Source organism: Betta splendens, chromosome 4, assembly GCF_900634795.4.
Source record: "Betta splendens chromosome 4, fBetSpl5.4, whole genome shotgun sequence".
Classification (NCBI taxonomy): Eukaryota; Metazoa; Chordata; class Actinopteri; order Anabantiformes; family Osphronemidae; genus Betta; species Betta splendens.
The window spans coordinates 7,189,146-7,206,441 of record NC_040884.2 but is presented as its reverse complement, the minus strand read 5'-3'; the positions used below and the strand labels follow the sequence as shown (position 1 = coordinate 7,206,441).

The 17,296-nt window shown below is 44.5% G+C and overlaps 1 protein-coding gene across 2 annotated transcripts; it reads left to right on the top strand.

Moving 5' to 3' along the window:
• Window positions 1-441: 441 nt before the first annotated feature.
• eps15 (epidermal growth factor receptor pathway substrate 15) lies at window positions 442-17,163 on the top strand. Of its 2 annotated transcripts, XM_029147842.3 has the most exons (25): window positions 442-600; window positions 2,588-2,629; window positions 3,217-3,306; window positions 3,396-3,443; window positions 3,527-3,622; window positions 3,822-3,884; window positions 4,216-4,341; window positions 4,631-4,690; window positions 4,987-5,253; window positions 5,498-5,643; window positions 5,960-6,116; window positions 6,361-6,443; window positions 8,165-8,237; window positions 9,189-9,350; window positions 9,459-9,656; window positions 9,758-10,174; window positions 10,330-10,410; window positions 10,535-10,697; window positions 10,784-10,828; window positions 10,972-11,372; window positions 11,534-11,603; window positions 11,698-11,768; window positions 12,159-12,288; window positions 12,626-12,831; window positions 15,368-17,163. In XM_029147842.3, exons 1-25 carry the CDS (start codon window positions 574-576, stop codon window positions 15,506-15,508), a joined length of 3,363 nt encoding a protein of 1,120 aa, XP_029003675.1. In that variant the 5' UTR covers window positions 442-573; the 3' UTR covers window positions 15,509-17,163. The 2 variants fall into 2 exon arrangements, with proteins under 2 accessions (XP_029003675.1, XP_029003676.1); XM_029147843.2 differs by lacking the exons at window positions 442-600; window positions 2,588-2,629; window positions 3,217-3,306; ... (1 more) ...; window positions 3,527-3,622; window positions 3,822-3,884 and having other exon boundaries at window positions 4,217-4,343.
• The last annotated feature ends 133 nt before the right edge of the window (window positions 17,164-17,296 follow it).

Below are 17,296 nucleotides of genomic sequence, written 5' to 3'. Positions count from 1 at the left end.
TGTGTGTTTGTTTGTTTCTGTTTGTACCCAATGAAAAGAATCTGGGTTTTAATGAAGTATCATGTAGTGATGCTGAATGAACACTATATTTGGTATGTGGATGAAAACATGTAAAAGTTTTTTTTCATATTACATATGAGAGTAGCATGTTTATTTGGCTTTTCAACTCTGTATTATTATTATATAACTAGTACCTGTTGAAAGTACATTCCATTTTCCACGTGGACACAAACATTAGAAAACGTAAATTATAGTATAAATATGATTAACGTATTAAGATCTGTTTGAACAGGGGCTTAGTGGTATAAGTGTGGCTCGGTCGTTAATCCATAATTACACACATTTATTATTGTTTTGTATCGATAATCTGCGTGTGCTAAGTACAGCACGTACGGCTGCAGTGTAGACGCCGTGGCCGCCACTTGAACAAAGTACTTCGTGCCTGGAGCTTCGTGCTGCCTGGTTCGTGGGTCGGACCGCGTCCCGGGCCGCCGCTCCGGTGCCGGGTTTTACAGCGGCCTCTGCCTGTGTGTGGCAGCAGCGCAGCTCGAAAGCAGGGGAAGCAGAAACACTATGGCTGCCAGTCTGTCTCTCACTCAGGTAACAGCGTCTTACAACTCCGATCTAACCACCGCGAGCGCTCCGTGTCGCCCGTCCGGCCCGCTCGCAGTCCTTTCGCGAGCGTTAGCGAAACGGGACCGGTGGCAACGCGGCCGTGGCCTCGCGCCTCGTTCCGCTGTCGGGAAGTTCGGTCCCTGCTGTGACTGGGAAAAGTTTCTGCCTAATCTCTTTGGGGACTGCGTAAGGGCGTAGCTAGCTAGCTAGCCCGCAAGCTAACGGCCAGTTTGTGTGCAGGCTCGGGGCTATTGTAGTGAGGCTTGGCCAAACTTGAGCCGAGCCCCGCATCGAGTCTGGGCTCCGTGTTGTTTGGGAGTGGGTTTATAGTCGTGGTTGTGCTGCCTGCTTCTGCTCGGGGCTAGTTTAGTTAGTCCGGGCTAAAGACGGGGTAATTCGAGGCACCCATGTGTGGGTCTGAGGTGCTTTTACTGGGATGTTTCTGCTAGTTTAACATCTGCTAATAGTGTTTTCCCACTAAAGCACCAACTTGAACGCATTCCCACTGTGGACCACTTTGTGTTTTTCTTGCTGTGCCATAAGTAGCTCTTAGTAGCTAAGTGTTTATACTGAATAAACCGCCTGTGTATAGCTATTATTAGGCGTCAGAGACTGATTTGGTGTTTCCCTCTGGACAGCGTCAACTGTTAGCCTGTTAGCCTCCTCTGGCTTCACTGGGGGGGAAAGTGCAAACAGATGTTCAGAAAGAGGAAGTGATACTACCATTAGCATCTTGCTGTAACAATGTGTCACACTGCTCTTGGTTCAAGTAAATAGCACAGTTTGCGTGGCCACCTGTTTGTTTGAGTTATTTAGCAGGTAGCAGGCAGGTGTAATAATTAGTTGACAGTGCACAGTTGTCACCTGAGCCCCTGTTGCCTGTAACAACAGACAGGAGCTATGTGACATCATCGCTCCCTCTGTCAGATGAGTTTGAAAACAACTGTGGTCTCTCTGCACCAGCGTCTGTCTCTGTGTTGGGTTTTCCAGAACAAGCGAGGCTGGCCTGTCACCTCCAGCCCTGCAGCGTGTCCCTCTATCAGCCGCCCGTTTCAATAGTGGTGCTTGGGGAAGATTGAGGGCTGTTTTGTCACTGCTTAGTTACAGAGTCACCAGCACAATGACCACAGTGTTACAGCCACAAACAGCTCCAGGCACACCATTGTGTCTCACTAGGAAAAAGTTGCATTGGCCACAAACAGATAAGTGTTATCTCTATAAATTGACGACGGTGACAAACGATCACGATGATCACAGACTCTGCTCTTCATGATCTTTCTCGGTCTACCTGGCCACTCCCCAGATTATTCACAGCTCAAACAATTACTGTTCACGTCTTTAATGCTGCGCTGCACCTGTAGTCTGATTTTTTTTAAAAAGACACGTCGACCTATAGTTTCAGCAACATGAAGGAGGAAATGCTGGTTCTTTTCCTGTTCAGCCCAGCAGTGGACAGTCGTGCTAACGGAGGCAGGGGGGGGGTCTGGGAGGATGTGACGATGGCAGAAGGTCAGATCCTTCATAGTCTGTCCAGTGTCGCCATGCTGACGCGAACAAGTGTAGCCTGTATCCTGAAGTTGCACAACTCACAATTTGTTAGTCATGTTTGCAATTCAGCCAATTCAGCAGAAACATGGAGTGTCTTAGCTCTAATTAGGAACCTTGACTATGCTGTCATGTAGCCTGTGCTATAAAATCTGTCATGGTTTAAAGCAAATTGACTGTTTGGATTTGTTTCTTTTCTCTGAACCACTGTTGAAGCTGTTGTTTGTTTTCACCTAGCGTGTGTGTTTGTATCACATAACAACAACAATTCAGTTTGTAATGGATCAGTCTTGCCTGAGTGGAGGACACACTTCTCTAGCTAACACACACTTGTTGCTTGTTTGAGTTTGTGCACTGAACCTGCAGAATTGAAGAAGTTTATTGTGTTGTGGCTAAATGTAATTGAGAGTTTTGTTCTTTTTAACAGCTCTCCAGTGGAAACCCGATCTATGACAAATACTATCGACAGGTATGCTGTCCTTTTCTTCAAATTTGACAGTGTCTTGTAATAAACCTATTATATTATTGTTTGATATAATCATTCAACAGTTTCTAATTTGTATTTTCCTTTTTATTTTTATTTTGAGTACACTCACCCTTCAGGTTTAAATTCTAAACTAGCTTTAGCTGCTTTGGTAGCCAGTGGTGTTGCACTGCTGTGTGCTTTCAGTTCCAGTCTCAGTGTCCAGTAACGGAAGTATGTATGAATTAATAATGTTTCCCTTTGCTCAACATGTCAAGGGACCTCACTGTAAGCCTCATGAAAGAGCACCAGCAGATCAAATCACAAGCTAATAAGGCTGCTGAGAAACCAGCTTTGGTTTATTAGCGCCATTCATTTCAGGAGGCTTAGACTCTCCCACAGAGAAATACTCTGGGGTTTATATCATCTTCCTTTAGTCAGAGCTAAGAAAACACTGATTAGCGCTTCTTGTATTTAAAACATTGTAATTGCTTTGTTAGTGTTGTTGTTCAAAGCCAGTGGCTCAAATAACTGCAGTGCATGAGCAGTAATCATGTTGATGTATGGTCTAATTGCCGTGTGCACATGTGAAGGTTGATCCGACTGGCAGTGGGTGGGTGGCAGCGGCTGATGCAGCTCTCTTCCTGAAGAGGTCAGGCTTGGCTGACCTGGTCCTGGGCAAGGTGAGCAACAGAATACCTCAGAAGCAATGCCTCACTATTTATTTTATACATTTGAATTTGATGGTAACATACTATGAATGTCTCCGTAGATTTGGGATTTGTCAGACTCTGAGCGAAAGGGTTCTCTCAACAAACAGGTACAAATATTAAGTCAAGTTGTTTTTTTCTGATGAATTTGCTTTCTGGTTTCTGTTATAAACTTTGCTTTTGCTTCCCTCAGCAATTCTTCATAGCGTTGCGGTTGGTAGCGTGTGCTCAGAATGGCCTGGAGGTGGCGCTCAAGAGTCTCAACGTGGCTGTTCCTCCACCCAAATTTGTAAGTGTGATCATTCCAACAGAGCCTCTCTCCCAACAAGAAGCGCTACAACTGTCACTACAAAGTTACTTTTTGAGCTGTCATATTTTAAACATAAGCTATCTTACTATCTCACTACCATTGGGTTTCAAACAGGGAGAGACTATTGCTTATTTGTTTTCAATGCGAAAAACATGAACTCCGTTTTGTTGATTTCCAGCATGATACAAGCAGCCCACTGTTAGCAGGAGGAGTGCCTGTTGACGTACCCTGGGTTGTCAAGGTGAGGCACTGGCAAGTTTGTTATCTTTATGTCTGTAAAGTGCCTTGAAATATCCAAACAGTGTGCTTCAATGGATTATACATAGCTGAGTGGTATTTAAAAATATAAAATAGCCATTTAGAGTCACACAGCATCTGTACTTTGTGTTCGTAAAGATTAACCAGAAATGACTATAACATGTAACATGATTATTGAAGCGATTTATTTATTATTATTGATAATAATGAATATTAACTATATGAATAATGAAATAACGACAGCATCAAAAAATACTATCATAAATTCTTAGCCTCTAATTATTCTATGTTTATATTCTTGTTTTTTTTTCCAGCCTGAGGAAAAGATGAAATTTGATTCCATCTTTGACAGTCTGGGTCCAGTAGGAGGAATGCTAACAGGAGACAAGGTCAAGCCCGTCCTGCTCAACTCGAAGCTGCCAGTGGACATCCTTGGCAGGGTGTGAGCCTCTAACTGGACAGCACAAACACTAAAATAATCACAAACACACACACACACACACACACACACACACACACACACACACACACAGTGGTAAAATAAACATCTGACGTAGTCTGAAAAACACATATGGCTCTTTAAAAATGACTCAACAACCAAAAAGTTAGAATTACCACACTAAGACAGAGGAACGGAAGTTTCATTTTTAGAGGAAGTGGCAGTAGTCAGAGGGTCGCTGTCATTGTTCATGGTGTATTAACAATAATTCAATAATTCCTGTGTTGAAGGTGTGGGAGCTCAGTGATCTTGACAGAGATGGCATGTTGGACAGAGATGAATTTTCTGTGGTAAGAGACAACTGTACAGACAGAGTGAAGCCAAACAGGCCACAGTTGCAGTCTACGAGTTTCAGCTCTTTTTATTCTTCTAATATTCACTAAATGTAACATTTTCGACGGAGCTATTAAATGTTTTTGTGCTTCACCCATTTCTGTTCTTTTTATATAAATATATGTGCCGGTTATTATAATAGCATTCACTGAAGCTAATCCATCCGTGGAAGAAGTGTGAAGACTGAGCTACGGGATTGTTCACTGGTAATTGTCATTTGTCATTGATTTCTTTTCTTGCTGCCCTTTGCCAGGCCATGTATCTGGTCTACCGAGCTCTGGAGGGGGAGCCTGTCCCCATGTCCCTACCACCTCCCCTGATTCCACCCTCCAAAAGGAAAAAACCCTCAGTGCCTCCCGTGATGCCCCTGTTACCCTCGCCCCCGTCCGCCAAAGACAGCCGCTCCTCCCACGCCGGCTCTAAGACCATGCTCCACCCCCCTAAACCTGTCCCAGCTCCCGCACCACCTCCCGCCCCAGCACCAGCACCAGTACCAGTCCCAGCACCAGCAGCTGCCCCTGTGAGTACACCACCTGCCTCTTCTGCATCGCGTGCAGTCGTGTGTGTTTTACTTTACTCCAGTTTAGCTGCAGCGAAAGCCACTTAAAATGATTTCAAACTGGCTGGTTCAGTGTGTTTTTCAAAAGAACAAGATGAGAGACGGTGTGAAGGTAGGTGAGGTTTGGCTTTGGTGTGGTGTCGAGTTACAAAACAACTGCAACACTTGTGTTAATATCTGCTTCATTCTGTGCTTTTTCGTGTAGTGGGTGGTGTCGCCACCAGACAAAGCTAAGTATGATGAGCTGTTCAACAAGACGGATGGAGACATGGACGGGCTGGTGTCTGGTCCAGAAGTCAGAGATATCTTCCTCAAGACTGGGCTGCCCTCTGCCACACTCGCACGGATCTGGTAAGAGACCAATAGCCTTTCCTACACACTTATGTTCCTTCTTATCTGTGATAGTTGTGACTTTGTAGACAGAGTCAAAACACAAGTGATTGTTATGTTATTGATATGTAGAGTAAAATCAGTACTGTGCAATTGTTTGCATCCAGTTGCAGAAAATAGATTTTGATCCTCACGCGGCCTGTGCCCTTCTGTGCCTGTCCTGTGTATTGGCTTCCATCACTCCACATCACCATCACCCGCCCGGTCATCAAACACATGCTCTGCCCGAGGAGAAAATCATTACTCTCTTATGCAACACGCCCCCTTGTTCTTTCAGGGAGCTCTGTGACATTGGCGACGTAGGGAAACTGACCCGAGAGCAGTTTGCTCTGGCTCTTCATCTTATCAATCAGAAGCTGACCAAAGGCCTGGACCCTCCTCAGAGCCTTTCTCCAGAGATGATTCCTCCATCAGACAGACAAAACCTAAAACAGGTGAGTCGCTCGGAGCGTTTCTATCTGTAAATAATAATTAGTAATGTCTGGATCCTGTTTGTTCAACATTTAAAATGATGGCGTGCCTGAAAATAAATGTATTCCTGCCATTTGTAACATAATTCAGAACAATGTGTTGGTCTTCACAGATGATCAATGATGTGTTGTGGAATTAAAGCTGTGTAAAACTGAACTCTAATATTTTATTTTTATCTCTAATAACCCTGTCATGTTTCCTCTTCAGAACAACATGGTCAACCTTGCAGCTGACTTCTCTGCCATCAAGGAGCTGGACTCTCTCAGTAATGAGATTGTTGAGTTACAAAGGTAATCATTTGTTTCCAAATCTATTGAAATTGAAACATTGCAGGTTACAGTTAATTTTATTATTGCCGTTATTCTTGTAGTATTCTTGTACTATAAACAGTACCAGGACCATACTGGGCTAAACCAGACTCCGGTATTGACCTGCAGGATGTAGTGTTTCATTTGATGTGGTTGTTTGGTGACCAGACCTTATGTCTGACTGCCCTGTCAGTCCAGAGCCCATTTTGTAGGCCATTTGCCACCAAACATCTATAGATTGAAGTAGTCTGTTGAAATAAGTGAAGGCGGTTTATAGTAACTGCTGGTGTGAGCTCAGTGAGACTTTACTATGGGTTTGGTTTGGGTAGGTTGTGTTACGCTCACACTCAAAAAAACAACAAAAAATAAGTGGTTTGTGGTTTTGCTCCAGGCAACGCAGCAGATGGTTATAAAGCTGAGTTACTGTCATCTGGATGACAATTGTGGATGTAAATTGTGTTAAACAGAACATGTCCTTTTGCTTGACTGGGATTTTTATATGCAGCTCCACAGTTCATCTAAAATCACACATTACTAACCAAATACCTCTGATATACAATGACGTCTTAGCTATTTATACTGACATTTAACTAGAATGTTAATCTAATTCCATTAAGAAATATAGAGGGATGTTCAAATATATATCTACTCACAAAAGCTGAGAATAGGAAGTCAAAATGCGACCTTCCACCTTGCAACATGTCATTCAATGCATGTGGGCACACACACACACAAAGCTGCCAGCTGTGTGAAGTAAGAAAGAAGGTTAGAAGATGAAACTGAGAAGTGACACTTAGTGAGCAGAGGCTCAGACAGGCAGCACATAAAGAGGAAGGATGATGCGTGTTTGCAACTGCTTCGGAATGTGGCAGCAACCTTCTTCCCAGGATGAGGAGGATGGTAATGATGAAGACCATGACAGGTAGAACTAGATGAGAACGGTGCCTTGTTTTGGGGGAGTGGTGCATTTTGATGTGGCAGCAGAGTGTGTTGCTTTTGAAAGCTTTGCTGTTATTTTTAGTCTGTGTCATTGACTCCGGATGCACAGCTTCAAACTTATTGAGTCCTTTTTTTTTAAGTTCAGTTTCTAAAACTAGAACTTAACTAAGCTGTAGAACAAATGTACAAAATACAAATAATACAGTTATAAACGACTTCTGCATAGGAAACAGGTTTGAATGGAATTGACATATTGCAAGTGGTTGTGATATACTTTTATTCCAAATTCATATTTGCATATTTGCCTAGCCCTTCCTCTGTAGACCTAACAGAGTTGAGACAGCACTAACGATAGATGTTGCTCATCATCAGCCCCCCCTCCTCCCTCTCTTCCGCTCTCTAGCTTCAAAGCAGCCATCTGCTTCTCACTCCTAATCTTCCACACATTTGACTGAGCAAGCACATGCTCACTTTCCCCAGCACTCACCCTCATCACACTCGCAGTGCTGTACATCTGCAGCACATCTCAGACGCACACTCCACTCCTCGTTCATCACCCACGCGCCCGCTGTAAGGCTGCGCACTGTGGAGCTGTGATTCCAGGACGTGATGGTTGTTGAAGGAGAGGAGATGGTGGTGGTCCAGGGGCAGGGTGGGGAGCGCTCGGCAGAAGGCTGGCTGGGCTTGGGTGGGCTTGGAGTACCAGGTCTGCCATCTCTTTTCTTGGTGGCTAAACACTCCTGTTTGCTGTGCTGGTCCCCCAGGGAGAAGAGCTCTGTGGAAGAGGAGATCAAGGAAAAGGAGGAGGCCATCAGAGAGCGCAACAGTGAAGTGCAGGTAAGGGTCTGTCTGTCTGAGCGGCTGCATGTTCCCAGTACAGTGGGCAGAGAGAATGAATGTCACACCTCCGCTGCGTTCTTGTTTTTAGTTCTGGTATTGGAATAGGCATACGTGCGTCTGTGCTGAAGCAGGAGCTTACTTTTGTTGTGACGAACATACATGGGTGTGCCGATCGATAAAGACGTTATTCAATAATCAAAGACATTTGACGGACAGTGTTTTCCGCCTGTTCTGATGCGGTTACGTCTGCTTGGCGAGGGAGAGGTTGGTGTCCTTGCGTAGGCGTGTCTGTCTCCTGAGTCTGACAAATAGACTCTATTTTTGGAGCTGACGACTTTCAAAGCTTGTCTGCATCGCTCTTTGTAATTCAGTCTGAAGTCAGTATGTGAGGGTGTGTTTCGCGATGAGGGACCAGAATCTCTTGGCTGCACTGCAGAGGAGCTTTAAGTGTTTTTGTCTATTTATACTATAGTGTAAGTTTACCTCTAGGCATTAAATGCTATGTTTTGGTTGTAGTGATTTCCTGCTATGGCTGCATAGACCAGGCAGTGAAATAACTGGGGAGTGGATGTGAAAGTAGGCCTGCCTGTGTAGACTCAGTGTTACACTAAAGTGAGTAACAAAAAAAGCCATGTAGATACACTTTCTGTGTCAGGATTCCAAATAAAAGGCTGCTCATTGTGCAGCAGTGTTTTTTCTATTAGCAGCCTAATAAATCACACAAATTTAGTGCCCATTTTGCTTTGCTAGAGCAACCACAGCATTAAATCCAGCCTGCTGGTTTGAAAGTCATGGTAAACAGTGTTCAGCACTGCTACATAGAACGGTAACAGAATGAAGTGGGAGCTGAAATCACAGCAAGGCAGCAAGCTGGTATAACTGTAAGGATTCTGTCTTAATGTCAATCAAAAGACACACAAGAACATTAATTTAACATTTGGCTTACAGGACTTACAAGATGAGGTAGCGAAGGAGAGCGAGGAGCTGCAGCGACTCCAGTCTCAGCGACTTAAAGTCCAGGAGGCCTTGGAAGAACTGGATCAGCAGAAAAGCTCCCTAGAGGAGCAGCTGACTCACATCCGCCAACAGACCAGCCAAGAGACCCAGCTGGTAGAGTTTTCCTTTTACAGCAGCCCCACTAATGTCAGTACTGGAGAGTTTTGCCATTTAAAAGAGGACCGTAATTAATGACTTATTACTATCCAATAAATACCCTAGATCTCATCGCTGCAGACAGAGCATGAGGAACAAGAACACAGAATATGTCAGTTTGAGGAGGAGCTGGTCCAGGCCCGGGAGGAGCTCCTCGCTTTACAGGAGGAAAGCAGGAGGCTGCAAGAGAAAGTCCAGGCTGCTCAGGAGCAGCTCACGCCTCTGCAGGAGTCTGTGCGAGACTCCTTCACACAGGTTGCACAGGTCAGCTTATGTGTCATCTACATCGTTTTGTTTTTTCTTATCAAATGTAAATTGAACGAAGATGTAGCCTACTCTGTTGTTCTTGTGTGTTATGCTCTCAGGTTCAACAGAAACTGGACGACCTTCGCGTGGAGGAACGGTCAGTGACTGCACAGCTCAGCTGGAAGCGAGCCCTTGAGGACAGCTCGCCTGTCATGGTTAATGGATCAGCAGGACCCACAGCAGAGATGCATCTGGTGGACCCCTTCCAGCAGGACCTCTTCCAGGATGAACGGCCTAAAGAACTGATCGAGGAGGAACCAGCCGCTGTCTGCGTTCTTCAGAGAGAACAGTCGGATCGGAAAGAGAAAGGAGAGAATGATAGGGAGGACAGAGAAGAGGAGGAGGAGGAGAGTCCACATCTAGACGAAGAAAAGCAGAAACCTGATGCGTTGGATGATCTCTATACTAGTTTGGCTTCCTCTGATATATACAATAGCCTGTCAGTGCTGACCAAGCCACAGGAGAACACTGTTAGGGTAATAAACACGTGCCTTAGCTCTTACTCCTTATTCATGGAAGGAAATATAAACCTGTACTTCCTGTTAATGCTGCGTCAGGAACAGCAGACTTCATTTGCATTTGGTGCGATCACAGTTTTGTGCTCATTGCCGTGTTGTCTCCTCATTGTCAGGAACAAAATAGCCCAGCGCTCGACACCTCGTCTGAAGTGGCAGATGATTCGGAGGAATCGTTTAAAGAGAGCCCGTTGAAGGTAAAAAAAATGTTACGCGAGCAACCGGACACACAAAGACATTGTCGACTGATACGTCATTGTCTCAATGAATGTGTTCAACATCAGTTACTGGTGTTTTCATTCTGCTCATCTCACTGCTCAGGTTGCATCGCCGGAGCTAGAGAGAAGACATGAGCCGTTGGAGTCCCCAGAGGCAGCGGCTTCCTCATTACCACCTCAAGTGGGCCCTCGCACAAAGCCTCCGCAGACCAGCCCCCCCTCGCTGCCTGAGATGGATTTCTTTCACCCAGACCCCTTTACTGACCGTAAGTCACACACATCTGGTGTTGAGCCGTGGTAAAAGTTCATCAGGACGGTTTTCAAGCTAAATTCAATAACACGTTTTTTTTAGATGATCCATTCAAAGATGATCCCTTTGGAAAAGCACATGTTGCAGGTGAATTTACCAGACTGAGATTTGTTTTACAGAAATGTGCTTATTTTGCTTCAGAATCAAACAAATGCACAATTCCTGTTCATAATGCATGAACAAGAACATGAGATCATGTTCTGTGTCTATAACTGTATTTGTGTAATCAGATCCCTTCGGAGGAGACCCGTTCAAAGGGACAGATCCCTTTGCATCAGACTCTTTTTTCTCACACCCCTCCGGCGCCCACTTTTCCTCCGAGGACCCGTTCTCTGCCTCGGCTGACCCGTTTGGTACTACTCCTGGCGTGCCGGAACCAGACCTGTTCGCAGCCAAACTGAACGATGCAGCAGCTGTAACGGCAGCAGATCCCGACCCCTTTGTGTCGAAACCAGCCAATCCAGTTTCAGGAGCTAAGGATCCGTTCAGCTCCGCGGGGAGCAACGTGGACGAGGCTGATCCATTCAGAGGCAAAGTGAACGCCACAGCAGACGGCGCTGATCCTTTTGGTTCTCATGACGGAGGCGCAGATCCATTCAGCTCCTCCTCGCCAAGTTCTGATCTGCCAGTGGTGAGTGAACCCTTGTTTCTTCTGGCTTGATGTGTTCAATATAAGGTAATGTTTGTATTAGGGAGCTTTGTTCTCTTGCGTTCCCACTATTTACCAGACTTAGTTGATAGAGTGCATCATATCCATATGCCAGATATTCATTCTGTTTTTTTCTCCTTCAGAAGGACACCGCTGTGGCCAATGATCCATTTGCTCCAGGTGGTACTGCAGTGAGCACCAGCTCAGATTCAGGTACGACCTGTGGCGCGGCGCCATCCTGTGGAGCAGGAGGCCACTGCATCAGCTCAAATGTCATAAACGTGTCATGTTTTGTCTTGCATTTCAGATCCATTTGCTGCTGTGTTCGGTAATGAGTCGTTTGGAGGGGGCTTCGCAGATTTCAGTTCCTTGGCGAAGGTAATCTGTCAGAGCTCAGTAGCTGCAGTGACGCTGAATGTCTGCCCATAAATAATGGTGGTTGGTTTAGTGGGAGGAAGGAAACCCAGACCATAAATTGACTTAAGATGGAAAAATCTTTGTGTGTTAGCAAGAAGTATGTAGGTTTTCAGAGGAAATGGTTGCAGTGTATGTGTTAAATTTCCCCCATTCTCTCAAGTTCATAATACTGTCATATACAGATTATATTTGCATTTTATTTCCAGAAGCTATGTGCACATAGGCGCTGAAGGCCAGGCACATCTAAAAGCTCAGTGGAAATGTCTTGATCCACAGTTGAAATCTCTGTGATTATTTCTGTTTTGGCAAATTCCTAACTGTGTTTGATTTGGTGTTCACCTTGTTTTTCAGTCGAGCGGTACTGATCAGTTCGGCATCAATAATAAGAACATTTTCCAGGACGACAGTCCGTCTGCAGATGTGCCCCCTGCACTGCCCCCAAAGACGGGCACACCGACTAGACCCCCTCCACCTCCTCCAGGTCAGTGTCCGTTTTATTATTAAAGCTGATAAAAGCGAGAGCTGCATTTCTCCCTTCAAAATAAGTGTGTACAGTGTGTACTGTACGTCAGCATTTGTCCTTTCAAAATAAAACGTGTGTGTACTGTACGTCTGCATTCATCCTTTCAAAATAAAACATACGTGTGTGTGTGTGTGTGTGTGTGTGTGTGTGTGTGTGTGTGTGTGTGTGTGTGTGTGTGTGTGTGTGTGTGTGTGTGTGTGTGTGTGTGTGTGTGTGTGTGTGTGCGTGTGTGTGCGTGTGCGTGTGTTCGTGTGTGTGTTCGTGTGTGTGTGTGTTCTGTACCTTACCTGTCCAGGTAAGAGAACGTCCCTGTCCAGAACAGAGTCCTCTGACTCCTTCCATCGACGAGGGCACATGCTCCCACATGCTCCAGGAGACTTCTCCTCCTCCTCCTCCTCTTCCTCCCTGCCTGCCAAGGATCCTATAGCCGACCCCTTCGCCCCCTCCTCCCCTCCTCGCCACAACATACGGGAAGCTGACGGATTTGCCAGCTTTGACAAAGTGAGCACCTCCCTCTCGCCCTCTCCCTCACCTCCTCCTGACTCTCAGTAGACACCTTCTCTGTTTTTCTGCTAATACATCACATGTAGTTGTCCAATGAGTTCACGACAACTGACCAAAATCTGTCAGCTTTGTTCATCATGCCATTCACTGCCAGTACAATGCTCCCAAAAAAGAAACTGCTTATTTAAATATATTGTTAAGTTAAGTTGGACGAAGCTAACCTATTTCTAATTCATGCATCCTTTCTGCTGCTGGTCTAATTTCTAGCTGGTCTTTTCAAATAACAATGATTGGATAAGGTTACACTGTATTACTTTGTATTAATAATGATGCTATAATATTACCTGTATAACATGTTGGTAGCTGTAGATGGAGGTTCTAGCAGAAGCTGATCGCACAGATGAGCTGTTTTGTTGTCTTAAGTAGACCTTTCCTATTTATTGGCAGTGAATGGAGACATGACAAGCTGCTTGTATTTGGTTTTTGTTAGCCATCCCAACTCAGCCACCTGACATTACATCCCAAAACAAAGAGCAGACGCACGCTGCTGGAATCAAGTTCCCATTTCACACTTATACTTTTCTACTTTTTCTATAAAAAATATCCAGCTGATTTACACAACAGATGCATTTTTTGTTAATTATTGCATGTAGTAAATCATGATAACACCTTAAAATCATTAACTTGCATAACAAGTAGCTTAATGTTCTGAATATTTCAGAATATTCTGGAAATGAGTGACGTTGTTCTAGCTCACACCTAAACATGGGCCATTAATATTTCGGGATTTAAATTGGTCATGGTGTTAATCATCCTTTGTAATATTTCACAATGAAATGTACTGTCACACTTGAATTTGGGATGGATGACTAAAGACTGGTGAATCTAGTGCCTGCACCCGCATGTCCCTGTTAACCTGCATGTTTGATTGACTCGCTCTCAACCACTCACACCACCGCCGCCACTGTTCCTTAAATCATTTTGTGTTTCCCTTTGCACATGCTTCCATGTGTTTTTTTTCCCCACACTCCCTTACAGCCATTCATCTGTTTATTCCTTCCTTCCCTAACTCCACCCGGCCCTCGTCTGCTCAGCAGTATGTTGCACAGGAACAGACGGCCTATATTGCCTCTCTGTGTGTCTTGTCAAATGGAAATAAAGTGTTAAATCAAGGGCTCAATCTCTGGCCTCTATGTGCATATCTGCAAATCCCCGACCCTTAAAGCACCAGCTTTGTTTTGCATTTTCATTTATTATCATCATCATCATCATCCTCATCAAAAGTTGTGCCTGATTTTTATCATTGATTAGCATTTTTCAAAGCCATTTTTAATGGCTAGAACTCAATATGAACAGATTATTTAGATGGACTGAAATGAGCCAAGACGCCGCAACAAGGATGAGCATAATTAATGTAGTGCAGTTCCTGAGGGGGAAAATGGTCAAATTGAATGGTTTTCTTTTAACTTCAGGAGCAAATAGCATCAGTCCTTCAGTCTTGGTGCTGTGTACTGATGCCTGATTGCATCCTCCCGTAGCAGAGGGCTGTGTAGTTATAAATGCATGTTGTCCGCTTCGTCCGTTGTGTTTCTCCTCATGCATGTTTCGCCCACACACAGATCACCCGCTCCGTACATCTGACCCTGAATGTTCAGTGTTGGCTGCTCCTCTTTGCATGGGTGAATTCACAGCAGGTGATCTGTGATGTCTCTGGCGTAGACAGTAATGTTGACATTTATGGCGAGTTCCTTTTTCTTGTTGTCTGACGACGCACATGCATTATGGCGCTAACAGTGTAACGATACAGTTGAGGGACAAAACCCATCAGCAGCTAAATCAACTTAAATCCATTTTCTGAGTCGACTAATTCAGGTTTGTTCGAGTTTAAAGAAAAAACAAACAGCAACAAAACGCAGTACACTCTTAATTAGCGCTGGACAGTATTTAATTTTTCATGTCAGGTTTGATCCTCATTAGTACAGATGAGGTTTTTGTCTGCTGCTTTTTCTCTGGGAAACATTGAGTTGCTCTATCTTCTGGTTTTCTGTTGGATCCAAGTCACACGACTTGTTTTTCATCGTTAAAGCTCTTGTGAGATTTTTGCTGCTTTAGATTATTGTCATGTTGGACATTTCATCATCCCATTGTCACTAATACAAAGTGATAATTAAGGTGTACTGACTTTTGTTGCATTGAGTTTGCATTTAAAAGGATTTGATTGAAGCTCATATTGTTGTACGGTCTCCGTTTGGTGCTGTGTTGTCCAGGTATTTGCAATAGGAGGAGGCTCTCGGCAAGAAGGTTTTAATTACCAATATGTGTTTGTCTGTTTGTCTGTCCTGTTTTTGCATCTGTGTCTGCTTTCCTTCCGTGTGTGTGTGTGTGTGTGTGTGTGTGTGTGTGTGTGTGTGTGTGTGTGTGTGTGTGTGTGTGTGTGTGTGTGTGTGTGTGTGTGTGTGTGTGTGTGTGTGTGTGTGTGTGTGTGTGTGTGTGTGTGTGTGTGTGTGTGTGTGTGTGTGTGTTCATGGCGTAGTATCCAACAGAGGAAGATATGATAGAGTGGGCAAAGCGCGAGAGCGAGCGAGAGGAAAAGGAGCGACTTGCCAGGCTCACGCAGCAGGAGCAAGAGGACCTGGAGCTGGCCATCGCTCTCAGCAAGTCTGAACTGTCCTGAGCAGTCAGCCCCCCCTCCCCCGTCTCCTCCACTGGCCCGGTCCAGCCTAGGAAGCACCAAAGCAAAGTGGGGACTGTACAGGACTGATTCAGCAGCACCTGCTGACCCCATAAAGACTTTCTTAGAACAAGCCTACAGTATCTGAATCTCTCCCCAGACGGTGATCGCTGTTCACGTGTCCCATTCTGTCGGTCTCTGTGGTTTAGTTTAAGGACGAGGACCAAGATGAAGTGTTTGTTCTAAAAACATAAAAAGAAATGCAGTGAATATGAATTTAGAGAGTGTTCAAACCGTTGTGCTACCAAGGCTGCCATGTTAACTCCTCGAAATGTAATTTATTTAACAGGTTAAGTTCCTCTGTTTAGCCACTAACCAAACACACTACACCTCCATACATGTCACATCTCCGTGTTCACGCTCTTTTTAGTTTCTGCCAGAAACGGAAAACTGAGGTTTTGGAACAGAATCTGAGCTTGCACCTTTTAATATAGTACTACTCAGATACATTGTGTACTTTCCAGCCTCTACGCTGCCCGTCAGATTTATTTTTTTTTTCATTTCAGGACAAGAAAACCAATTTCATTTTTTTTCCACTTGTTGCATGTTATGTGACAGACCCCGTACAGCTGCCACGTTCCGACTCCAGATGCTCATTTCTACCAAATGTTCTTTGTTCGTATAGGTTTTAACCCTTGAAGGAACAAACGTTATAAATGTTTAGCGTTAATTAGCATTAATTTGAGACACAATAAAGTCAACTGCAAAAATAAAACATTTTAAAGATTGTAAAGTTGAACAAATGAAGACAATGCAGCTCTAAAAGGATTGTTCTGTTGCCTTGATGCTTATTCTGTTAACTTTGCTGGTTTAAGGCTTTGTTGCTAAAATGTGACATTAGCCTCAATGAGTTCAGATAATAAATGTGAGCTGAACAGTAGCTAAGCCCCCTTGACGGCTCTGTTTGCCTGACTGTTCATCCAGACTGAACCACATCCTCCTGACAGCGTCCAGAGAGATCAGACACGGCTGCATGATGTCCGGTGACGCTTCAGTCGCACAGATCTCTCTTTTTTTTCCTTGAAACTGCACTAAAAGGCTCCTGACGCCACAGACGGTGCTGCAGGTCTCAGGTGCCGCCGCCGGTGCTGCGTTGCTTGTGTTTCTGTGGACAATGTTGCTCCTGTGAAGGGTTTGTGTGTCTGCGTTTTCCATGCGGCCACTTGAGGCTCCGTGCGTATTTAACTTGCAAAGCATCTGCTCGTGTTGTGACACATGCTCCCGTTGTCACTGTGTGTGTGGTGGAGGAGCTGGAGGCCTAATGTCTGACTAAACGGTGCAGGTCCAGGTCTAATCCGGGTTCTGACCCTTTGTGGTGGTTTTGGCCGAGCAGCACTGGGACGTTTCCTTCAGAACAGGCGTCGTCTCGCTGCTCTTCACCTCAGCAGCTCAGTCTTCTCGTCATCCTACACTTTTCCTTTTTTGAAGGTCATGCATTTAGGTCCTTGAATTTGAAAGCTTAAGAACCACTCTTTAAAATCGCAAGCTAATTGTATTGTATTTTGTATTTTCTAACATGTAATAAAGATGAATACTGGGAGCTTGGTCAGAGAACATGTAATGCATTCAGTTGTACCAGAATAAATACTAAACTTGTAGTTTTGCCGTTTGCCGTGCTTTTTTTTGTGTTATTATTGATGTAAACAAAAAGTTCTCACACGCTGCTTTAAAGTGAATTCCACCAATTTCCCACATATTTGTCAAAGACACAGTTGTGCAATGGCTTCGTTG